The sequence below is a fragment of the Candoia aspera genome, chromosome 4, assembly GCF_035149785.1.
Source record: "Candoia aspera isolate rCanAsp1 chromosome 4, rCanAsp1.hap2, whole genome shotgun sequence".
In the NCBI taxonomy this organism is placed as follows: domain Eukaryota; kingdom Metazoa; phylum Chordata; class Lepidosauria; order Squamata; family Boidae; genus Candoia; species Candoia aspera.
In genome coordinates this window covers 78146298-78172052 of record NC_086156.1, presented here as the reverse complement: position 1 = coordinate 78172052, position 25755 = coordinate 78146298, and the positions used below count along the sequence as shown (strand labels likewise).

Here is a 25755-nt window from a genome sequence, read left to right as displayed (position 1 = left end):
GGTAGAAAGTGTGAACAAGAAATTCAAAGCAACTTCACCTTGATTGTATTAGGTATAAGTTGAAGTAGAGAGGGGCTTTGATAGGTTTTCAAGATTTCGTTACAATATCCTAGCCACACTAAAGTACATTCCAGTTCTCTAGGGACTCCTGTCTCCTCACCTTGCCTACCTTGAAGGGCTGACAAGAGGTTCCTGAGAAATTTGTGTTAACAGCTCTAAATTAAGGGAAGACATGTATAACACTCCATATGTTTGTTCAGAGGTATAATCTGAAGTTCCAGTGCATTAAAGACCTCTAAAAGTTCTTTAAAATTCTACTTTTTAATGGAACACAAGAGGGACATTATTACATTCAAAACTAACCATTTAAAATACATCAGCCCTGTATTTCCTGGAACACCCAGGCAAATCATATGAGTTTTATGTTGTTCTGCTCCTTTTGGATGTGGATAATAATTAAATAGAGTTTAAATATAAACATTTTGAATATACATATACTGCATTAAGAAGAAGCAAAGTTATGAAAAGGAAAGTCATTTCTCAACTTTGTTTTACAAAAAATGCAGTACTATAATGAAAGGTTTGACCCGGGCTGCTCCACCTATTTTCCACCTCAACAAGTGAATAATCAAGGGGACAGCCTAAATATATGTATTAGGATTGTCTATTAACTGTCATAATTATTTAATTATGGGCTAGGCTAATCTGTTGACAAAATTATCATAGGTTTATGAATATGATGCAATGTGACACTGACATATAAAAGGGTAAAAACCACTTTCCAAGGAGAACTCAAGTTGCACTTCTGCACAGGGAAGGTCCTTTCTGTTGTCCTGGAATCATGAGCTTCCTGAACCAGCCATCCAGACAAACCTCTTCTTCCCGCAGCAGCAGAGGAGTAACAAGAATATCTGGTGGTGGATCATGCAGCTTAAGTAGTAGATCGAGTAGCAGGGTTGTTGGTAGCAGTTGCAGCAGTGGTGGCAGCAGCAGTGGGGCATGGGGCATGTGCAACATCGGTGGAGGGGTGGACAGCAGAGGCAGGTTGGGCTCTGGTGGCCTGGCATGCAGAGCCAGCAGATCCAGGGCCTTGAGTGCTGGATGGGGCGCCACTGGCTCAGCTGGAGCTTTTGGCAGCTTTGCAGGTGGGGAAGGTGGCCTTCTTTCAGGTGGCGAGAAGCAGACGATGCAAAACCTTAACAACCGTTTGGCCACCTACCTTGGAAATGTTCAAGCACTGGAAGAAGCAAACAGTGAACTTGAAAACAAAATTGCAGAATGGTATGAAAAGTTTGGAGCAGGAAACCAAGATGGACAACGACACGACTATAGCGAATATTATGCAATTATTGATGACCTTAGGAAACGGGTAAGAAAGGAAACAAGTTTAGCAGGATACACCTTAGAACTCTATTTACCCTGGTTATTGTGTGAGCATACCAGATCAGTATTAGGAGAAGATTCGTGAGCCAGAGTGGTTTCAAATGTTCATTAATGGCAGGCGGTTCATGTTGCCAGGCTTAATGACCAGGAAATAACTGAAGACAACTCTGTAGGAGAGAAGCATACACTCTGCAAGTGGTATAGTGAAGGAGGTAGAGGTCTCAGTTTTGAATGCCTCCCTTGGGGACTGCATCTCTTTATCTTTTCTGGATTTCATGCAAAGCAGCACATTTTGTTGCCTTCACCAATACTGTCTCAGTTTCAGTAAACCAAATGAAATATATATTTATTCATGGATAAGGCTGAGATGTTAGTCACCCTCTTTAAAAGGAAAAAAGTGTAAGGTAAGTGCCTCACCCGTGCAGTTTCTCACAGTTTATGACAGTGGGATAACTTAACAATACATAAGATAAATTTTATGTTCAGGAAGGAACAAAGGATCTGGTTAGGTTTCAGATCAGATGTTATTCAAAGTTGTTGAATTATGCAATCTAACTACCTGAAAGAAATCTGACATTTACTAATTATCCTACTTCATGTGGCACAATATCTTATATAAGATAGAAGATGTATTTATCAAATATGTAGACAATTGAACTATTGTTTATATTAACCTAATTATAGTGACAGATAATACTGAGTCCAGTAATAATGAGTATAAAGTTTTTCTTCCTTACCTTTTTTTTTTAAAACATTGCTTTCCTAATTGTTATGCAGCCATGGAGAAACCTTTTCAACTAAAGTAGATTCCAAGAGGCAATTTAGAATCTTAATTCTGCAGAGTTCTCAACCATTCAAGAAACTTAACAGAGAGAACACTCCCTGCTGCAACCCTGTGGTCCCCTCTCCCCTGAATGCATGGAAGTTTCCTGGGATATCTGAAAGGATGCAAAGAAGAGGACGTGGTCCATGGCCTAGCTTTGCTCTGCTCTTATGCTCTATTCAGAAAATTATGCAGTTAGGTTGCAAGATTAAAGTTGCTGAAGATCATCCATGTCAAATCCAACTTTCTATGTTATATATTTTAGATAATTGCTACAGCTACAGACAATGGAACAGTTATTTTGGAGATTGACAATGCTAGGTTGGCTGGTGCTGACTTCAAACTCAAGTAAGTGGGAGGGAAATTGGCCTATTTTCTATATCCTGTTTTTATTCACCATCTAGAAGAATGTGCCTTCTAAAATCAAGAGCTTTGCTGGTTAAAGTCAACATTAAAAAAAAAGATCCCAAAGTATTTCAATACAAGCAAATGCCAAATTCATACTAAAATTAGCTATCAACTCTCTGTTTAGAGAAACATATTGGTGATGCATGTGGCATACAGCAGGTCCCCAGTTTAAGGATGTCCTGGTTTATGGATGACTCCTAGTTAAGGACAGACTGCCACAAAGACTATCATATTAAAATTGAGTTAAGTACTACGTTTAGGGTTAAGTACACAATACTACTTTGTAAAGTAGTATTTACAAAGCATTTAAGATGCTTTAGTGTATTTGGAAATGTTTCCTAAGTGTTTTATATGCATAGAAAGGTAAAATATATATTAAATACTAAGACAAACGTTTGACTAACTGATGCTAAATAACTGTTCCGACTTACATACAAATTCGAATTAAGGACAGACTTAGGAACAGAACTCGTTCTTAAACCGGGGACCTGCTGTACTGATGAAGATCATCCCTGGACTATAATTGTCTATGTTGGGGGTAGTAAGGAATGCAACACTGAACTCAGTGAGATGCATTTCTGACTATTCTTATTTGTTATGGCTACTAGTGCCCTAACCCAGTGCCACAATGGTGAGAGGTCAGAGCCACCACAATGCAAATTACCTACAACAGGTAGCGAGGTCATTGGCAGTGCAGCAAACATCTTCTCTATTCCTCCATATCACTGAGCAGTGTGCTGACAGCGTAACTCCTCCCCCACTCTCCATTTTGCTCCTTGTCACTTCACAGTGAGACATGGCTGTTACAAATATAGACTGTGCTGTGGTTCTCCTTTAACAACTCGTTTAAGAGCTGAAGAAAGCACTGAACGAAGACCCAAGGGGGAAAAGAAGGAATATATATTTCCCTTACTTTTTTCAAATGAGTTGACAACCCTTTTGATTGCTTTTGATCAGGTATGACAATGAAGTGGCCCTCCACCAGAGCGTTGAAATGGACAGGAATGGCCTACGAAAGGCCCTAGAAGAAATTGAGATAACAAGTAATGATCTTAAAATGCAGATTGATGGCTTGACTGAAGAGCTGGAATACATGAAGAAGAATCATGAGGAGGTATCTTGGGGCTCAGTTATACATAAAACAGGGACAAATATATGCCAAAAAAACAATATGTGAAATTCTCAGATGCTAACTGGCAAAACTCTCATTGGCTGGCATTAAAAGAATTGGGCAGGATTGAACTGGATTGTCTCAGCAAAAAAATATAAAAGACAATAATCCCCTAATCCAGCTCTAGTTGTATATAAACAAGCTGTTCATGTTAATCATGAATGGAATACAAAATGGGAGGAGTGTTGACATATTTCTCCCACCCCAGATCCACTTTGGATTGGAGCCATATGTTTCTGGAGTTTGGACCAATCCCAGTTGTATTAATTTTGCCCCATAGGTGTTCCCAGAAAACCTACCACTGCAGTTTATCCTTCCCTTAACTTAGTAAAGACAGAGAATCTGGGAGGGGAAGATTTCTATGACATGTCACAATATTATTACAGACTTCAAATGACAAGTAGAATAGAGAGATTTCATGGCTCATAGTTAATCAGACACTGCTGCAATCCAGAGCCCAAGGATATTTACAGATATTCAGGAGATGATTGGGTTACCAAATTCAGTCTAAACAATTAGTTACAAGACTCCTGCCCATTTCTGAGATGGATTTAAGTTTCCCCATGTCCAACAGCAAACACAGTGCAATTTATATATTTTGTTTAAAATTTGCTGTTTATTAATCTCATAATCTTTAAATTTAGTACAGAAAAAGTATTCAAAACATGGGGATGATGTTGCTTAAATTTTTAGCTTTCTAGAAATCAAAATTGAAACTATCATTGGTCACCTCAGTTGTCAACTTTGGGATTAATATTAATCTTAGATATAAGCACATACCAAATAAAAGTTCCAAAATACTAATCTGAAACTGCCAGGAATTTTCTCTATATGAAACAGGTTTTTTGACTGTCTGAAAGTTTTTAAGACACTTATTGAATCATTGCATTACATGAAGTTGTATACTTGATTCACTCACAGCAGCATGACATTGTAGACAAGATTTGTGTGTACTTCCAACTGCCTTAGACACTGATTTCTTAACTTCTTCAAGCAAACTGAAATGGACTCAGTCAAAACATTCCAAGTCTGTCATAATTTTTAAAATCAAAAGTAAATGATTTTTTTTCTGATACAGGATATGGGCTCTGTGAATGATTCTACTACAGCTGGAGATATCAATGTGCAAATGAATGCCACGCCTGGAGCTGACCTGACTACTCTTCTCAATGAGATGAGGGCTGAATATGAGGCTCTGGCTGAGCAGAATAGAGAGGACATTGAGGCCTGGTTCAACGAACAGGTGAAATAGATTCTAATAATATTCTTCATGGAGACTCTTTTTTAAACAAAATAATTTTTAATTAAAAATTGTGGAAAACACATTTTTCAAATTGTGATGTATTTCAGAGCCAAGAACTGAATAAGCAGATCAACACCAGCGTTGAGGAAACCAGTACCAACAAGAGTGAGATTACTGAACTGAAACGTAGTTTGCAGAACCTTGAAATTGAACTGCAATCCCAACTATCAATGGTAGAATTTTTTTTTCAGAAATATTTTAGTAGAAGCTTTCAGCTCATGGATTAATGTTTAACCTTCTCTTAAGACAGAAGAGTTGTAATATGTGAATTGGTAAATCCCTTTCTTCTAGGTTCCAGCCTGCAACAAACCCAGTTTGTCATAGTTCTCCCTAATTCTTGACAATCTGAACAATTATCAGTAGTGCAAGGTAATCTATAACCCATCAAGTATTATTAGAATGCAGCTCCCACCATCTTTGATAATTGCTACGTAGATGGAACTGATCACAATTTGGATCCACCAACATCTAGAGAGCTAAACACAGCTATCTCACCACTGATTTAAAAGACACGGAGACTATATTAGCACTACACAGTTATTATTCTTATGAGTAGTGTTAGTGTGCTACTCCATAACCTAGTAAGCAACAGAGTAGAGGTGGTTTGTTTTAGCCCCAAAGAGCCACAAGATTGTTCAATTAACCCTTTCAACTACCAGCAGAGATGAAGTCCTAGAGCAGCCCTGCAAAATCAGATAGATCTAAAAATTCTTTCTTGCCTCAACTTTACTTTTCACTACTGTGCCTCACACATGTATGTCTGTGTGTAAGAAACAAAGAAAGAAACAGGCAGGGCATATAAGCCTTCCAAACCTCCATTTATGAGGCCATCAACCAGGCCATCTCAGATTTTTTTTCTTCCCCGAAGAGATGAACAGTGGCTGGGGGACCACCAAAGATGGCTGTTCCCTATTTAATCAGGGAATCTCTGACTGTGCAGTGCTAGTGCAAGTGTGTGAATACTTCCCATGAGGTGGTCAGTCAAGTTGTCTGAAGACAACCAGAGATCTAAGAACACAACTAGTATGGGATCTAAATTTATTTAAAATTAGTAGGAGCTGAAACTTGAAATTATTCATGTGGAACACATTAGACAGAAAATGGGTTTGGTTGAAATTTTACAGTAGCATGTTACTTGCTTATTCACAAAAGAATCATGCTAGTTGCTGCACAAAAAGAACCAATACTTAGGTATCTTTTTCTAAGAATTCTGAAATGCTCAAACCTCCTTCATGTTAGCAGTCAAAGAATATCACATGCTATATATCAAACTTCATTTGGATAACAAATTCTGCACCTGAGAATTAAATACTTGTGAGACATTCATCCAAATTCAGTATTGACATCCAAAACTGGGTTATGTTGGAAATGTTTGAGTCTATTTGTCAGTGCTATTTGACAAATGTTAGACTAGTGCAGTGCTTCTCAACCTCAGCAGCTTTAAGATGAGTGACTTCAACTCCCAGAATTCCCTAGCCAGCATCTTGGCTGGGGAATTCTGGGAGATAAAGTCCACATATCTTAAAGTTGTTGTGGTTGAGAAACACTGCACTAGTAAATTAATTAGCTGTGGCTTCCTTCCAATTCCACGGAACCCTGTGCCTAACCTCAAAGCTTTACAAGCACTTCTCTACAACTGCTTCAGTCCTGCTATGACCTTTATATTTAAATAAAAATAATTTATTTATTTATTTAAAACATTTATATGCTTTATGCCCATATTTATATGCCCATCTTAAACCAAGCTCTGGGTGTCTTACAACCCCAAAATAGAATCAATATGTATCAATGATGAAATAAAAACATTAAAACAGAAAACAAAAAAGCTAAACTTCCCCATGGAGTCCACAACAAATTTGTCCAGATTGCTTCCAAGCGAACGTAGCTCTTGGTAACAGGAAAAAAAATAAGGTTACTCAGCCATGTTCTGCATTCATACTGTGTTCATTTTCAAGATCCCGTTTTATTTTTTTCTTCAGAAACAATCTCTTGAGGCCACTCTAGCACAGTCAGAAGGTCAATACTGTGCCCAACTGTCCCAAATACAAGAAGTAATCAGCAATGTGGAATGCCAAGTACAGCAGATAAGAGATGACATGGCGTGTCAGAACAGAGAATACGAACAGCTCCTGGATGTTAAGATCCGCTTGGAAAACGAGATTGAGACTTACCGAAGTCTGCTCGATGGGAATGAAAGGTGAGAAGAATGTGGAGAAGGTTGTGTTTCTTAAAAAGCTTTGATCTTGCCTGCCCTAAATTTCTCCCCTAAAAAGCACAGAAACATGCACCACTTCTGATCTGGTTGAACTACAATTCCAGTAAGCTTTGTCCAATAGCTGTACTGAGGATGTTGAAAACTAGAGTCCATCGGTAGCTGCAGGCCTGTAATCCCTCAAGCACTCATTAAAGGGCTCTTTCTCAAATGTTTTAATGTTTCCTATTTTCCTTAATTTTAATACAAAGTATACAATAGGGAACAGAGCACGGTAGCCTCTCTCATTTGTTAGTTATTTTGAGTTATAAGATTTTCAAAGTTTGTTCTATTCTATAACACGGAGTAGAAACGGACTCTCCCCTCCCACCTGCAACAACAACAAAAAAGGCACAGTAAATTGCTTTGATCGCTTCTACTCAAAAACTGAAATGAAAAACTCACATTTTAGGATCACCTACGACAAAATATTTAAACAGGCTTTTTTTTTTCTCCGTCTACTTTTATAATAATTTTGGAACTGGAAGTACTGGTGGAGATTCCAGAGGAAATGACATGGGACAATCCAGAGGATCATCAGGTTCAAAATTTAAAGACCAGTCATCCTTCAGCTCTGGATCTAAAGCTTTTGGGTCTTCAGACTTAAGATCCAGGGAATCATCATCAGGACCTTCTAGTTCTCAATCTAGAAGTGGGGAATCTGCAGATCAAAGGTTTAAGAGACAAGAATATTCCACCTCTCAGTTCCAGTTCAAAAGCTCTGGATCTGAAGATTCTAGACCCAAACATTTGGGAAAAGGTGAAGGCTCAGATAAGTTAGGATCTGGACCTGGAAGCAATGCCAGAGGTAATAACTTTTGCTTATTTTCTCTATGTATTGAATTCCATATTTTGATAAACAGTGTTATTTTGCTATTCATTGAAGGATAAAAAGTGTTGATTTGTTGCCTGTTAAAACAACAGAGTTGCAAAAACTTAATCTTACTGTAAAACTTTTTGTAGTGGAACATGCAGTATAGAAATGAGTAGGATAGAGGCCATCAGATATCTGGAGCTTGGGAATAAAGGAACTTGCCTTAACTCTCCATAAATTCAAACTCTCCCTTCCATGAGATTGAATTATGAGTTGGCCCTGTACAATGTGGCTATTGAATGTATGGAAGTTGGGTTTGGCAAATAGAATTCCTATTTTCTTCACCCATCTGCTCAATATTCCCTTCTACACAAAACAACTGAGAAGGGTGCCCAGCTGTAATGTACATCTGCATAACCTTAAGATACATTTCTGAGTGAACAGCAATGAATGCCTAGATAATATTAAAGTATAATATATATTTAAAATACTATACATTAGATTCCATTAATTGATTGACACAAATATAGTATTTAATCTTTGCAGGCTGTTGATTCAAGGTTTCCCTTGGCATTAAGTCCAGTCATGTCCGACTCTAGGGGGTGGTGCTCATCTCTGTTTCAAAGCCAAAGAGCCGGCGTTTGTCCATAGACACTTCCGTGGTCATGTGGCCGGCATGACTAAATGGAATGCCGTTACCTGCCCGCCGAAGTGGTACCTATTAATCTACTCACATTTGCATGTTTTCGAACTGCTAGGTTGGCAGGAGCTGGGACTATCAACGGGAGCTCACCCCGTCACGCAGATTTGAACCACTGACCTTCCAATCAGCAAGCTCAGCAGCTCAGCGGTTTTATACAAATTTTTGTTAACAGGCTTAGCTTCCAGTATTTTAGCCAGAAATTATTTTATTTAATCACTGAGAATTATTTGGGAAAGGATTGAAATTCAGTATAGAGCAATGAGTTGCCTGCACAAAGATCCAGGCTCAAACCTTGGCATGTTCAGAAAGAGGTTGTGAAAGATTCTTCTTTGCTGTAGACCAAACTTCCCCTTTTCCGAAGCCATACCCTTTTTCCTGTAAAATTGACTACTTTAAAGCATAATGAAAAATTATTATTTCTGTCTTAAATCTCTGAATTCTTTCTATACAGACCCCCAAAAAAGAAGAGTGATCAGGACCATAGTGGAAGACAGAATTGGTGATCAAGTTATCTCAACTCATGTCCAGTCTGTTGAAGAAAAGCCCATTAAATAAGGAGCCTCAGCTTTACTACAAAGTCTTTCAGAGCACAGCACTCAGATAGAAACAAAAAGCTGCCCAGAAAACCAGGACCCTCTTCCTTTCTCTGCTTCTGCAACTGCTTCTTTTCTGAGCACATTCCTTCCTTGCCATTCAAGAATGAAAATGTTGCCTTCATTTCTGGCATTCCGCAATAAACATTGCATGTTGTAGCAATAAAACTGTCAAGATTTGTGTTGCTTATATTTAAACTGTTGGCCGCATATTGCTCACAGTGTATGTCAGTAGTTGCCAGTCCTTCATAGAGCAGCAAAATTTGAGCCACATCCACAAAGACAACTATTACATCAGGTAGTGATCACTCTAATGATCCAAATTCTCTCTGTCATGATTCCGTGTGATTTATCTGGGTCCAGCCATGCAAAATTATAATTAATACTATATCAGTAATCTTACTGAATAATTAAACAGCATTTTACAGAATGCTGTCATAATTTGAATAACTGCAATCAACATTCTATAAGCTTCTTAAGGTATATGTAGGTGGGAAGAAACAATGCTCTGCTTTGGATCAATAGTACCATCTAGAGCATCTGTATCTGTGGGCTGCTGCTGAAAACATCTGGGTGAGAGCAATATTCTTGCCTTTATAGCCAAGACATTCTTGAACTTATAGCCAATTGGTCCAAACTGAGCAGCTCATTTGTAATAGAAGTTTGAATACTCCAGCAGTTAAAAGCATTATGAAAGTTTCCTGATGTTCAGTTCAGTTCACAAACCAGTACATTTGCTCAGAATCACACATGGAAAGGCTGACAGTAGTACTGGGTTGACTAAACTATTTTGTGATCTGTTTGGTTTTGGTCTACTGTGCTATGAACCCAGTCACTGCTATTTGTAAGCCATCATTTATGGCTTAGCCTTAAGTATATGTGAACCAGACCACTGCAGCTTGTTCAATAGACCATGCCGTTCACACAAACCATGCAGTTCATCACACAGAATTTGTAGGTGAATTCTATGCAAGTATGAAAACCACAGATTTGCCATTAATGTTTTCGTCAAGGTCTTAAAATCACATGCCCATCATTTCTTCTCCTGGCACTCTCCAGGTGGATTGTACCATAAAAACCCAAATATCCTAATGGTCTTCAGGCTGGGGATTATGTGAGATGCAACCCAGAAATCTGAAGGGCATCCAGGGAAGGCTGTTATAGCATAATCCAGTTCTCAAAATATGATTGTGTATGGCCAGCTCTCATTCAACATATGGTACAGGGCTCCCTAGTGTTCGTTTTTAGCATGTTTATCGAAGGTCAGTAGGTTTCTTATAACACAACTAAACTGTTATGTTGCATAAATGGACCCACATTTATAGGATGCATCGAATATTTATTTATTTATTGTAAAGTCAACAAATAAATAAATAAATAAAGGTATTGAACACCCAGAGCTCAATATCCTTGTAATAAATGATCATAATAATTTTGAACGTAATCTGTTAATGCACAAAGCTTGCTTCTATATTGAACATATAAGAAGTGCTCTGCTGAATTAATCCAAAACCAATGGAGGTTTAAAAGCCATTGAGTGCTCAAACAGAAATAACTGGCATGGAGTGTATCCTGAGCAATCCAGACATATAAAAAACTCCTGTTTCTGATAATTTATGTAGTAGCTGACTTAGGATATGCATATACATTACAGCAATGTTAATGCTGCATGGTGGACAGCCCAAAATAGGTTTTGAGCTATGTGGCAAAAGAACCTTCAAAGACTGAGACTGACATAGGGCTGAAGAAAATATGCAACAGTCATATGTGTTTAATATTTTGATATTTTTTCAGTTTTGATCCTGAAGATTCCTCTAAGTTTAGACTGCATTTATTCTAACATTAATATCCTATATCCATCAAAACTTTCTGGCTGGCTCTTCTCAGAAGTTAACTACCACTGGTTAAGTAGCAGAGATTATCTATGGTTTCAAGACTACTTGATTCAACAAAAATAATCTCCTTACTTGCTCAACATTTCTTCAGTTGTGAGCTTTTATTCAAAACATTTATATCTTCTAAATTTCATTCAACCAGCTATTGCTATGTCTTTCATCTGCTGGATCTTTGACAACATGAAAAGCAAAGAAAGAACTTCAAGAAATAAAGACATTTAACTAAGTTCTTAGTGAAATACCTTTTGCACAAGAAAAAAATATAGTTAAAACAATGTAAGGATGCTTTTCCAAAAATAAAACAAGCCACATAGTTTTTTGCACCAACACCCAGGGTGAAGAAATAACAAGGAAAGGCCGCTCTCCCCAAAAGCAGTTTGCACACCCTCCTGTTATGAAAGAGTTGATTTCACAAATGCCAGTATATCTGAAAATATATCTATAACAATGAGCTTTTAAAACGATGGAGAGACTGAGATGTAGATAATTACTCAATCTAGCTAAAGAGTTAATGAAAGTTTTGGCCTGGTCAAACCCACCCATTCTCCATCTTAAAAAAAAAAAAAAAAGGAAAAAATTACAAATGGCCCAAGGGGAAATCAACAGGATGGAATATCAGGTCTTGTTATTAATAGCCATCAGTCAAATGGATTTGAAATGATAAATTGGCCAAACAAACAATGTAGGTATGAAATGACATTCCAACGAAAGAACACACCCTTAAAAAATCGGCATATAAAAGCTTGGAAATTATTCTTTATGATTCAGGCTCTTCTTGGTTGACACTGGTTCTTTTGCATACTTTACTTGAAACTTACTCAACATCATGTCTTACTTTGGCTGTGGATCTAGGCAAACGTCTTCCTCTCGCAGTAGTGGGGCACCTCTCAAACTTTCTAGCTGTGGTATATATGGGTTGGGTGGAGGATCCAGCACAGGAAGCTTTGGTAGTGGGGCAGTTTGGGGCTCAGGATCAGGATGGGGTAGAACTGGTGGTGGTGGCACTGGTGGTTGCTTCCACATCTACAACTCCAGTCCTGCTGGCGGTGATGTCGATCTTCTAGCTGGGGGAGAGAAAGAAACCATGCAGAATTTAAATGACCGTTTGGCTTCCTACCTGGCTAAAGTGCATGCTTTGGAGGAGGCAAACAGTGCTCTTGAGCAGAAAATCAGAAATTGGTATAAGAAATCTGCCACACACATTAACGAAGGACTCTACGACAACAGCAGATATAATTCTTCTATTGATGACCTTCGAAATAAGGTAAGTCAGTTCTTCAATGGATTTTGAAAAAACAAATGAGGAATTATTTTACCATTTCAGGATGTTTAGCAAGCAGACAATCTAATCTGCAGGGCCACATGCCAGGATCTATGGGGGCTTCATCCCACAAAATTCCGTGTACTTCTTGAAATGGATATAAATATACAGTATATATGATTGGTGTAGGAATCTGTCATCAACTTGTCTTGGTACCTCCATTACAAGAGCCTCTATTCATTCAACAGGTAATGAAAATTTATCAATGTGGTCAACGTATACTTATTGACCACAGACTTCTTGTTAATACTACAACTTCACCTTTCTCCACTGCTGATTTAGAGTGCTATCCATACATCCTTGAGTCAGCAGAAAACTATACCAGCATGAAAGTTGCTGTCTCCGTTGCCAATCCCTATCCTGCCTCTGTTACCTCTGTTTCAAGTCACTGCAGCCCTTTGACATCTCTCTAAGGCAATTTGTGATAAAGCTTAAAAGTATGTATATACCTTGACCTACCCGTGGACACTGTTAGAATTAGGGGGAAAGTGCTACTTTTAACACTGGTAGAGCTAAGGACAACTTAAGACTGACTCATTCATGAGCTGAAGGTGAAGTAAAGGCAACATGATGGGGACCCAATGGAAAAATATGTTACTAGGTTGTGTTTTTGCCATGGTTAGGGGCAAGTAGGGAAAGATCCTACATCAAACTTCTTCAGTACAAACTAGACTGCATTCTTTTGCAAGCTATTTATAGCATAGTTCTACCTCCCCAATTCTCCCAAAACTTTTTAAAGCTGGCCATGCAATTTCATTCCTGCCCACTTCAGAATGCTGAGAACAGGCAGAGGTACCATGAGCCAATTAGTTTTCTCTCCAGCCAATTAACAGAAGAATGCAAAAGTGAATTTCAGTTAGTGCCCCATCTCCTGAGCTAAGGCAGCTCCTAGAGTAAAAAAAGCCCCCCCCTTCACAGCAAAAGAGGGGTGGGATTCTAGCACCCTACCCCACCCTTCCTTTTTCAGTGTGTTCATCTGATGATTTACAAACAAACAAAGAAAACACTGAGCATGTTATTCTTCATATAAATACATTCCCATTGAAAGCATAACATTTTAATTTTGTAGCGAGTTTACTTTCCAACAAGTAAAACCATACTTGTAGGTTGCTATATAGAGCCTTGGCTCCAGAGGCTGGGAGGCAGGATGAAATAAAAATGCTTACATAAACATAGAAAAGAAAGCCTGCAAAGTATTTTTTTTTTACAGAATTATGAAACTGACTAGAAAATAACTAGATATATTATGATTGGTTCTACATAAGGTGCATGGGAAGTATTTGGGAAGATTGATATAGGCATTTGTTGTTAACCATTATGACATCAAAATAATGAAACTTGTGTCATGATGTCACAATGCAAGCCCCACCCTTTCCTATTGGTGTTACATCACATGCAAGTATGTAAGAGATGGAGACACAATGTTGTGACATGTTTCATCACTTGCACTCCACACCATGAATGTGTGTGAAGGATGGAGGAGTCAACAGTTCCTATGAATGGGAAAACAGCCCATTCCCAAACTAAAGTTTTTTTATATGTTGCATGACTTTTGTCTGTCCTGAATTTTCTACCAATTTCACAAAGTTCTATAATGATGAAATCCAGGGGGAAAAGCCTCCCTGTACTCTTTCCCTATCATTTATATCTGTGTTTCTCAACCTTGGCAACTTTAAGATGGGTGGCCCCCAACTCCCAGAATTCCTCACCCAGCGAGTTGAAGTTCACCCATCTTAAAGTTGCCAAGGTTGAGAAACACAGATCTATATAGCTGAAGAGTCATTGCTAAAAAGTAGGCTGTATGTTTTATCATGGAATCTGAGATTTTAGGTCAAGCTACTTGTTCTTTTGGGTATGGAATGTGCATACTTGCAACTTGCCAGACTTTTTCAAACTATCTGTTAATAGATAAACCCTTTAGATCATGTCAGCATCTGCCAGTAACTGAAAGACGCAGTTGTTAGTTGGTGGGCTAGTAGTAGCTTACCTTGTTAAGTTCTTATTTATCATAAATTTGTAGCAAAGTCCACTGTGTGCTTTTTTGTAGTGGACTTCCAGTGATAAAATATACATCTTAGGAAATACATCAGAGGTATCACAGTCTGCTTCTCCTATTAATTTTTCAATTTTTGTTAACTGCCTAATTCATTGTCCAGGAATTTCCTTTGTTGCAAGAAAATATTTTAATTGAACAATATGATACCAGATCATGGGGGCTTGCTGTGCTTTTATTTTGAAGTTATTACAGTTTAAAGTTTTTACAGTTATTAAAAAACTGTGGTTTTATTTCATTTTTTAAAAATACATTTTTTTTATAAAAATGCCATGATCTGTATAACTGTTGTGTTTTCCTATATGCCCACTGTATTTGGCCTTTTTTTTTTATCTGAAACACACTGGAACTAAGGGAAGAAAAATAGAACAAACTTTTTTTTTGCTTTTACTACAAGCTTATTTCCAAACTCCTTCTTTTACATAGTATTACCAACTCAAATAATTTCAGATAAAATCATCTTCTTCCATTGCATATGCAAACTGTAATAAGCTTATGGAAATTTTACCTGATAGTTATTATGACCAAATAGAAAGGAAAATTAGAGGAGAACACTGGTCATCTCATTTATCATTTTCTTCCTCTCCTTTCATTGATTTAATGTATTTTAGATAATATTTTTAAAAAATATAATTACTAATCACTTCTCAACTAAGATGGTATCTACCAAATGATAAAACAGAAACTGTCTTCATTTGGATTCTTTGGGTAATCACAGTGCTTTCTTTCATGCAATTTTTATGTTGTTATGCTTATACAAATAAAATTAAAACAGTTTTAAAGATATATAGCATGCAACTTCCTATGTGTATTTGACTTGCTCGGTATTAATGCAGGGGCTGAATTACAGTCTGCATGGACCTTTAATCTCGGCTTCCCCTGTTGTCAACAAAAATCCCCTTTCATTAGTGCCAAAATAAATCTGGCACCTTTTAATTGTTGTGCAGGAAGAGCCTGTTTGATAAAATACCTGGGAAATTCTGGTCTTTTTTATGTACCTTTGTTGCTATCTGATCATACCTGGGAAATTCTGATCTTTTTCATGTACCTTTGTAGCTAACTGATCAGTATGATTCAATTTCTTTGAACATAGCTAAATTTTGTTATACTGTCTGTAAAATTAGGCAGACTTTGATTGCCTACTGATGATCCCACCATTAATATTATCATGTTTTGTTTTATTTTATTTTAATGCATTTTTATCTGTATTTGTATAAATTTGTATTTTATTTGTACTTCTGGTCTGTGACTGTAATAAAATATTGATTGATTGATGAGCCTCCTCAGTTAAAGGAGGATTCATACTTTCCCTCCTAAAATGCTGTAGTTCCATTTAAGGATTGAAGCTTACTTTAAGTAAACCAATGCCAACAGAGGATTTTACCCTATATATTTAACATAATACGAAGTTTGACATGTAACTCCTAGCACAGGGATAATTAACTTGCGGCTTTCCACAAGATGCAGTTTTACTGCCTTTCCCAAACTGGTAGTGTTGAGATATATTTGGGACTGCAGCTCACAGTATTCTCAGCAGACCAGATTTATCTTGAGCAACAAATTATGGAAGCCTGCTTTATTTTTATTGCTGTAATATTATTATTCCTGTAATAAAGTTGCATCCAGTTGTGAAGGACTATAAATCTCACCATGCTGTTGGGGTTTGGGGAGTTGTATTCAACACATCTAGCAGACATTAGGTGACAATGCTAGTACTACATTAAAATTCAATTTTATGCAAAAAGTAATATAAGAGGACAGTATCACATCCTTTGCTTTTTTGGATTCAGTTTATCTACTTTCATAAAGTGCAATAAACCTGCTAAAATGTTTTTTATCTTCCTTCCATACAGATCATTTCAGCAAGTGTTCAAAATGCCAGCATTATTCTGCAGATAGATAATGCCAGACTAGCTGCTGATGATTTCAGAATGAAGTAAGTTCTTCAGCCCAAGAGCAGAGGACAATAAATTCAACATGTGCAAATTCTGACAAAAGCAAGCAAAACCAGGACATGGCCTCAGCACCTTCAAGCAATCCAACCATTAACTAGATAGCCTCTGTCACAAGTTTGCAAAACTTTGGTGTACCGATAAGCAAGTTAGCACTTTTCAAAGCACTTTCTTGTCTTCTCTTTTTAAGATATGAAAATGAGCTGTTCCTCCACCAGAATGTGGAAGCAGACATCAATGGTCTTAAAAAAGTACGGGATGAATTGGGTCTGTCTAAGAGTGACTTGGAAATACAGATTGAAAGCCTGATTGAAGAGCTGGCTTTCCTCAAAAAGAACCATGAAGAGGTAAGGTAGCCAGTTTGCTAAAGCAGTTTATATCACAACCACATCTGAGATGTTAGGTTGGTATTGATCAGCCTTCAAGAACCTTATTCCCTCTAAGAAATTCTGGAAACTGTAATCACAGTTCATTTGGCAATATGTGATCTGTCACATTCATTATGGTTAAATTTAGGAGTTGTTTGGTTCTCAGAAGTAGTAATTAGAAAAGGGGCTTCATTGATCACAAGTTTTAATTATGGAGAACTATCTTAAAAGTAATTAAGCAAAGATTAAACAGCTGTCAGTCCAGGCTGCTGAATTGCATTCTCCATTGCAGCTCCTGCATGGAAATATTAACATCTAAAGATGTGCAAAGTAAGATAATTGGATTACATGCAACATTTTAAAAAGTAAACCAAAGTAACTGTATGGTGAGAAAATAGACTGATACCTTCCCTCTCTCTCTCTCTCTCTCTCTCTCTCTCTTTTTTTTTTTTTCCCTTCTCCTCACTGCCTTCTGCACTTAGGAGATGAAGGGCTGGCAAGGCACAGTCTCTGGAGATGTAAATGTCGAAATAAATGCAGCACCAGGAGTGGACCTGACCACAGTTTTGAACAAGATGAGAGAAGAGTATGAAGCTTTGGCAGAGCAGAATCGCAGAGATGCTGAAACCTGGTTCAGTGAAAAGGTTAGAACAAAGAAGAAATGTCTCTAGAAATCTACAAAGCCAAGTACCATGTCCAACACCAGATTTCCGTTTTAAAAATTGTTTATTTTTTAATGTTAAAATTTTTTCAAGATCAGCTTCCCCAAGAGTGAAGGGACTTATAGCCATAACATCCTTTAAATGCCAGGTCAAAGATAGCTGCACTAAGGAATGAAGACTTTCCACCATTTTGAACTATCCTTGCAGAAGCTACTATTTTTACTATAGAGAGCCAGTTTGGTATAGTGGTTAAGGCACTGGGCTAGAAACCAGGTGACTGTAAGTTCTAGTCCCACCTTAGGCACAAAGCTAGCTGGGTGACCTTGGGTCAGTCACTCTCTCTCAGCCCAAGGTACAAGGCAATGGCAAGCCACTTACAAAAACCTTGCCAAGAAAACTTCAGGGACTTGTCCAGGCAGTCTCCAAGAATCACGACTGAATGGTTTAAAAAAAAAATTATTGTATCTATACAAGGAGATACACCATCCGTGTTTTTAGTGCTACAATGAACTACAGTTAGGTTGCTATATCAGATGGCAGAGCAGGGTACAATCTAGAAAGAAATAAACTTGGACAGCCTCCCAAATATTACATATTACAAATATTACTACATTACATGCTAGTAGCAGCAAAGAACTGATACCCTGAAAGCCTTGAGACCCAAAGGACTGCCTTTCCCATAAGAACTTGCTGCAGAGAACTGTACTTTCACGCATCAGATTAACAGGGCCTCCTGAGTTGTGGCCCTTCTAACCCCAAGGCAATATATTTGGCCCCTCATTGATGGGCTTTAAGTATACAATTAAAAATCTTTTCATTCTTCATAGCTTTTTATTGATATTTTCATTTGGCTTCATGTTTTGGATGCCAATATTTTAAATGTTTTATTACCTAATGTGCTTTTATGGCCAAGAAGACTGCATGGATGTGTCCATGTAGCCATCAGGGATCAAGCCCAACTAGTTTTTCACAAGTTCTTAGTCTCATATGTATGGTAGTATTTAATTATGGTAAGCCACTTAACCTAAAAGGCAGAGGAAAAACATACCAGACAAATCCAGATCACAGGAAGTACAGTGATAGTTCTACTTTATGTTGCCCTGGTCAGACCCCACCTGGAATAATGTGTCTACTTCCAGGCAACACCATTCAAAAAGTTCAATGAAAAAAATCTGAAGTGGTATCACACAGAAGAGGGAGTGGAGTTGCTCTCTCTTGCCCCAGAAGACAGAACCAGAACAGAGGGTTAAAACTACAAGAAAGTAGGTTTAGGCTATAGATCAGGAGGAACATTATGACTATATAAGCCACTAGCCACTGGAACGAGCTGCCACATGATATGTCAGTTCTTCTTCATTAGAAGCCTTCAGATTGAGGCTGGACGATGATCTATCAGAGATGCCCTAGTTGATCCTGCACTAAGCAGGGGATTGGGCTAGACGACCTCTAAGGTACCTTTTAATTCTGTAATTCCATGTAGTAAAAAATACATGCATGGAAAGCACTGAGAAGACCTTTCCTAACTGATTCAGTTACACTGATAAACTAAGATGGCATTGACAGCACCAGCAAGCATTTAAGAAGCTTTGAACATTTGCATAGTATTCATTTCCGGAACATTAAAGCAGCATTGCCTAGGGACCGTCAACATCACCCCCACAGACAAACAACACAGTGGGGCTTCCATTGCAATGCCGTGACCCCCATCTGGTCTCTTTTGACACCCCCATGGATGCTGCAGCTGATAGCAGCTGGCAGATTTTATGAAAAAAATGCAATCAATGACTCAGTGCTTCTTTCTGTCATTTCAACTGTAATCATGTGTTTGAATTACTGCAGAGTAAAGAATTAAATATGACGATCAATGTGAGTGCCAAAGAAACCACCACTAACAAGAAACAAATTGCAGACCTGAGACACACTCTCCAGGGTTTGGAGATTGACCTGAAAACCCAGCTTTCTTTGGTAAGGACAGCCGTCATTGCCAAATAAACCATTCTCACTGTAATGATTGATGTCTTCCTTAATTTGATGCTAACTTAAAAAATTATGGAAGTTGAATTACAATATTTGGGGGGGGGGGGTCAACTGAAGACAGTTATGCTATAATCTAAAGCAGTGTTTCTCAATTTTGGCAGTTTTAAGATGTGTGGACTTGAACTCCCAGAATTCCCCAGCCAGCTTGCTGGCTCAGGAATTCTGGGAGTTGAAGTCTGCACATCTTAAAGCTGCCGAGGTTGAGAAACACTGGTCTAAATCATGCAATCTGATATTGGTTTTTCTGGGATAACAACCCTTAAGCTTCTTCCTGATTTGTTTTCAAATTTAAAGAATAAAAAGATCAAACAAATGAATACTGCTAGGAAATACTTCCTATATATAAGACAGGAAATTGAGATCAAAATTTATAGGACGGCAGATCTTTGTGGAATACCAGAAGGGACATAAATATATTTTGATATTTCACAGTAGCTCAGCCATAGAAGCAATTACTTAGAGGGATTCTTCCTTGCTGGACACCTTCAAGTAGAGGCTGGAGAGCCCACTGGCTGGAGATGCCCTTGCCTTCAGTTTCACACATTAAGCAGCAGGTTGGTTTATACAGCCCCATCCAACTTCTACTGAATAGCAAGCAACTGGCACTGGCAATAATGATTAGCTCAGCTTTGCCCAATTTTAGATATGTTGGGACTGTAACTCCCAAGATCTCCAGCCAAATGCTTATCAGGTGCGTGTTGACTAAAACTACTGGGGAACCCCAGCCCTACCTTACTTAGATGGCATCACACTTGCTGTCACAAGACAAAATGGACCATCAAGTTGCTTTTTTATACAAAGATTTACTTATACTCAACATGATTCCTTAAGATCTTCTTGTTCAATTAGCATGCTCCCAAACATTCAAAAACAAAATGACAATCTAGTTACAACAACTCAGAGTATGAACTAAACAGGATTGATATGGAGCCTAATTCAAAAGACATGCTGATGTGCATAAGGTTTTAGAAACAAAAGCCTTATAAAAAGACTGGCTAGGATACAAAGGACTGAGCCACTCTATTTTGTTGCCGAATCATGCTTGAGCTTGAAATTCTTACAAAGAGTCCAAGTAAAGTTTACATTATTCCCAAAGTTTAAGAAATGAAGGGCACTGATTCAGGATATGACAGCCTACTGACAAAAAATCACTTTCCCCAAACTGTTTGGGTATGAGCAGCCTGACATTTCTTGTTGATATACAGTAGGTTTGTCCAAAGGTGTTCCCCATCCAGGTACTTAACTTTTGAAGGGTTGACTCTACAGAAATAAGTCCTGCATCTCTGTTCTCTATCAGAGGCAATCACTTGAAAGCACTCTTGCAGAGACAGAAGGCCAATATTGTGCCCAGCTCTTGCAAATACAAGGGATGATTAGCAATGTGGAGAACCAAGTGCAACAGATCAGAGAAGACATGGAGTGTCAGAATGCAGACTACAGGCATCTCCTGGACATCAAGATCCGTCTTGAGAATGAGATTGAAACATATCGACGCCTAATTGATGGAGAAGGAAGGTGAGATAAATGAGCAAAGCACATGAATTGTGGGTTGGGAGTGGGATACTGTGTCATGTTGTTTTGCTTTAAACAAGCACATATTTTCATGCATGAAAAGCAGTCAAGATTGTCAAAAGTGCAGATTTACTATTCCCATTGAACAACGTACTGCTTTATGGGATTAAATTCATCTCTTAAGTATTTTATGATTCAAAGTTGTAGAAATCTACATATATTAATGCTGTGGAAATCTCATAAAGGTCTATTGGCTATGCATAGGGTTTCTACTAATAATAATATTGGAAATACAATTCCCCTAAAACTAACAAGATCAAACCTATTGCTTATTACAGTGAATCTGGACAAAGAAGTAGCAGAGATCTGGGATCACAAAATCTAGGATCTGGAACAGGTGTAGGATTAAGAGCTTCAGGGTCTAATGTCAGAGGCACAGGGACCGGCATCAAAACCAGTTCTAGAGGAAGTGCAGCCACAAATGTTGAATCTGCTACCAAAGCTGAAGGTAAACAGTTTTGGGATTTTTTTCCTCATTTTCAACAGAAGTACTATGATTGATTCTGATTCAATGCAGTGTTTTTTTTTCTCTGCTTCCATTCCCTCAGTGCATAAATTATTTTTCCCAGAATTCTGAGCACTAATGATTTCTTATAGCCTTTCCCAAAATATTTCTAAGATTTGTTGAAATCCAGCACAGAAGTCCAAGTCACAGTATATAACACACTTTCAGAGATCACACTGATTCAGTAGTCCAATTTTGCCTGCATGTGACATGAATTATTCCTGAGAGCAGGAATCTGACCTGAGCAATTAGTGAAGCAAGTTTTATACTTATAACAGTAAGGAGATTTATTTACAGGAAATATATTATATGGACTGAAAAAAACTAAAAGAATAAAAAGAAGAAGTAGAAGGTGCAGAAAAGAAAGAAAAAGAAAAGAAATATATAAAGAAGTTACTTCCCACCTTTATCACAAGTATAAACAATTTTAGTAACTTACCACCTTCTCTTAAAATACAACAAATCTCTTCTTCCCATATCCCATCTCTTATCTATAAACAAATCCATAAAACCTCATCATTTCAGTCCTGACATCAGCAAAAGTCCATTAAGGGTTACCAGAGATAACAACATGTTGCTTTTTTTCAGTTTGTATTACATTTTACTGTTACAATTATAATTCTTAAAAAAATTACTATATACTGTATAAAAAGGAAATACATTATATGGGTTGCTTAATACCTAACGCATCCTACTTGTGTTACCAAGACCTGAGTGGGACTGGAAGGGAGGGAGTTGTTCCCCTCTCAGAAATGTGCCCATCTGTATTTTGGGTCTATCACCAGCCATGACTCCAGGGGAGGGGAGGGGTGGCAGCAGTTGTCATCCATGAGTCATTGTGGGCTTTCAGAGGCTCTGCTCTGCACATAACCAGATGTGAGGCCCTCCGGTTGAAGCTGGGCTCTCTGGAACAGTTGGGACTGTAGCTGGTGTACTGTCCTCCCTGCTGCCTAGTATCATCCCTATCTAAGCTGCTGGATTCTGTTGCAGGGCTGGCAATACAGCCCCCGAGGCTGAAGGTGCATGAAATTAAGCCTTGAAGGATCCTGTGGTGTGACTCCTCTTAACATGCCATTGCTGCACCCAACCATTCTGGACAATTTTCATCCAATCTCCAACCTCCCCTTTCTGGGGAAGATGGTGGAGTGAATGGTCAGGCTTCAGCTCCAGAAGACCCTGGAGGAAGCAGATTATCTAGATCCATTTCAGTCAGGTTTCAGGCCATGGTTCAGCACAGAGACAATATTGGTCACACTTGTTGATGACCCATGGCAGAACCAGGATGGGGGTGGTGCATCCATCTGGTTCTCCTTGATCTCTCATTGGCTTTCAACATCATCAACCATAGTATCCTAACTAGGCTCGCTCTGAGGCCTGGGAGTGGGAGTGGGAGCTACTGTTTTGTGATGGTTTTCCTCCTTTCTCTGTGGCTGGTTCCAATCAGTGTTTGCAAGGGTGAGAAGTTGCAAGGGTGCATCTGCTGACCCTCACTTGTGGGGTGCCGCTGGGCTCAACTCTCTCTCCTCTTTTGTTTAACATTTACATAAAACCACTGGGTGAGGTCATCCATTGGTTTAGGGTCAGGTATCATCAGCATATTGATGATGATACCCAATTATACATCTTGACGTCAGGCCAACCAACTAATGAGGCCAGAGGCTGTCTAGGCCTAGATGGGGAGGGACACACTCAGTCTCAATTCTGACAAGACCAACTGTTTTACTTGTTTGATACCCCCTGGTTCCAAGGACTTTCATTTTTAAGTCTTTAATGGGGTTGCACTTTGCCATGTGAGGCTTGTGCAAAATTTGGGGGTCTTCTTGGCCAAGAGGGCCTTTGTTCAAGTTCACCTTGTATGCCAGTTGTGATTGCTCCTCGACTGGGAGGTCCTTCAGACTCTCATTCATACCTTGGTCACCTCTTGATTGGATTACTGTAACATGCTCTACATGGGGCTGCTCATGAAGAAGCTACAACAGGTCCACAGTGCAGCAGCATGGGGAGTAGTGAGCATGTTGTGGTATGCACACATGTCCCTGCTGCTTTGTGAGTTGCCCTGGTTGCCATTTGGCTTCCAGGTGCAATTCAAGGTGCTGGTTATCACCTATAAGGCCCTGCATGAGAGGAGACAGGAGGTTACTTGAGGAACCACCTGTCTCCATACATTTTCACGCATCCTATGAGGCCAGCTAGAGTGGACATGCTTCAGGTCCTGTCAATTAAGCACTATCTTCTTGTGGGACCTAGAAAATATAATGGCTCCTGCTTTATGGAATGATACCCTCCCGGAGATTCAGACTGCTCCCATCCTTTTGACTTTCCACAAACTGCTAAAGACCTGGTTGTTTTCCCATTAGGATGGTGGTTCAGCAACTTTCTTTTTTCCCCCCTTGGGCCTTTTTGGTTCTGTTTTAGAGTCAGTTGTCTTCTTTTTCTTGAAATATTTTGTTTCCTTTTATTTATTTATTTTTATTTATAAGCTGCCCAGAGTTGTTGTGGAGTAGATAGGGCTTGAAACTGAAATAATTAATAAATAGAAATTAATTTAAGAAATTAAAACATCAGGAGGAAGACAGGCAAAGAGCACGTGAGAGGGGCCAAGGGAAGCCACCTGAGATTGGCAACCACTTTGATAAAGGACAGGCAGAGTAACAGACAAAGGGGAAGTACAGAGTAAATCCTTAGATATCTACAGCCTCCATGTAGTCAGTAAGTCATGAAGTTTATTTTATTTGTAAGCCACCCAGAGTCACTTTTATGGTGAGATGGGTGGCATATAAATTTAATAATTAAATCAATCAATCAATCAATCAATCAATCAATATGAAGAGCTGAAGACTCAGTGTCAATGGATTCATATTTCTAGTACTCATCTTTGTGTGCAACTGTCATACTCTACCAATGGAATAGTGTAGTATTTGCATGGCAAACATCACCTACCATCTTCTTCCTTTTTTCTATACTTCCATTTACTAGATACATTTAGCATGTGATAAATAATTATCATTACTGGGGCAATGCATATGTAGTGTAATGAAAATGAATAATGGAACCACTGACCCCAATTTAATAATCTGCCTCCCAAGTATGAATGTAGGGAACAAAAAATCTTTGTTGTTATGAAAATTCAAAGACATAACAAATTTATACCTGTAGTAATATGTGGAGCATGCAAGCTTTTTAAACTTTTTAAACAATCTCTTCAATTTCTTTAAATGCAGCTGTCTCTCCAAGCAGGTATGGCATGTGGTTTTGTGGCTCATTTTCAAAATGAAAAGTGAAATCTCTAAAAAATGTTGCTATGAAATTGTGTAATGTCGCTTCCAGAAATTGTACAGAAAGCTCTTTTCCCCCCATCATCACTCAGCATAACTGAAAGCATATATTAAAATCCATGGTTCCTATACATATGACAAGTATGCATATATGTTCAGAAACAATTCTGAAGGGAATAGCCTATTTCATGATTTGGACAGATATATATGCGTGTGTGTGTGTGTGTGTGTGTGTGTGTGTATGTATATATATGAAATTTTTTGAGCAAATAATGTTGGCATTTGCACTTTTGATACACTTGCTTTTCTTTTCTTTATTTTACCTTTAGAGACAAAGAAAACCAGAGTAATTAAAACAATCATTGAAGAATTAGATGAATATGGAAGAGTGACTTCCTCCAAAGTTCAGTCTGTTGAAGAAACTCAGGGATAAAAAAATACCAACATTTTATTCAGAAGCACTTCTTGGCTTCAGGTGATACTGCAAGCAGAAGAAGAAACATACGTTTATATTAACAGGACAATATCCCCACAGAAATGTTTCCTTTCTTTATTAAGTAATCTCTTCATAGCTAGCTTGATCACCATGCATGTTTGACTTCAATTCCTATAATCCCCTAGACAACATGCTGGCTTCAGGATTATGGGAGAGGCAACATCACACTG

At 38.3% G+C, this 25755-nt stretch overlaps 2 protein-coding genes across 2 annotated transcripts; both read left to right on the top strand.

The window, feature by feature from the left end:
* Window positions 1–991: 991 nt before the first annotated feature.
* Window positions 992–9536, top strand: LOC134495338 (keratin, type I cytoskeletal 12-like). Its single transcript, XM_063300707.1, has 8 exons — window positions 992–1369; window positions 2472–2554; window positions 3572–3728; window positions 4864–5028; window positions 5136–5261; window positions 7068–7285; window positions 7846–7917; window positions 9306–9536. The coding sequence occupies exons 1-8, from the start codon at window positions 1007–1009 to the stop codon at window positions 9409–9411; spliced, it is 1290 nt and encodes a 429-aa protein (XP_063156777.1). The 5' UTR covers window positions 992–1006; the 3' UTR covers window positions 9412–9536.
* A 2634-nt stretch (window positions 9537–12170) lies between these two features.
* On the top strand, window positions 12171–25553 carry LOC134495336 (keratin, type I cytoskeletal 12-like). The gene is made up of 9 exons (XM_063300703.1): window positions 12171–12608; window positions 16572–16654; window positions 16861–17017; window positions 17521–17682; window positions 19540–19665; window positions 21035–21252; window positions 22612–22646; window positions 23785–23828; window positions 25421–25553. Exons 1-9 carry the CDS (start codon window positions 12171–12173, stop codon window positions 25520–25522), a joined length of 1365 nt encoding a protein of 454 aa, XP_063156773.1. The 3' UTR covers window positions 25523–25553.
* Window positions 25554–25755: the final 202 nt, after the last annotated feature.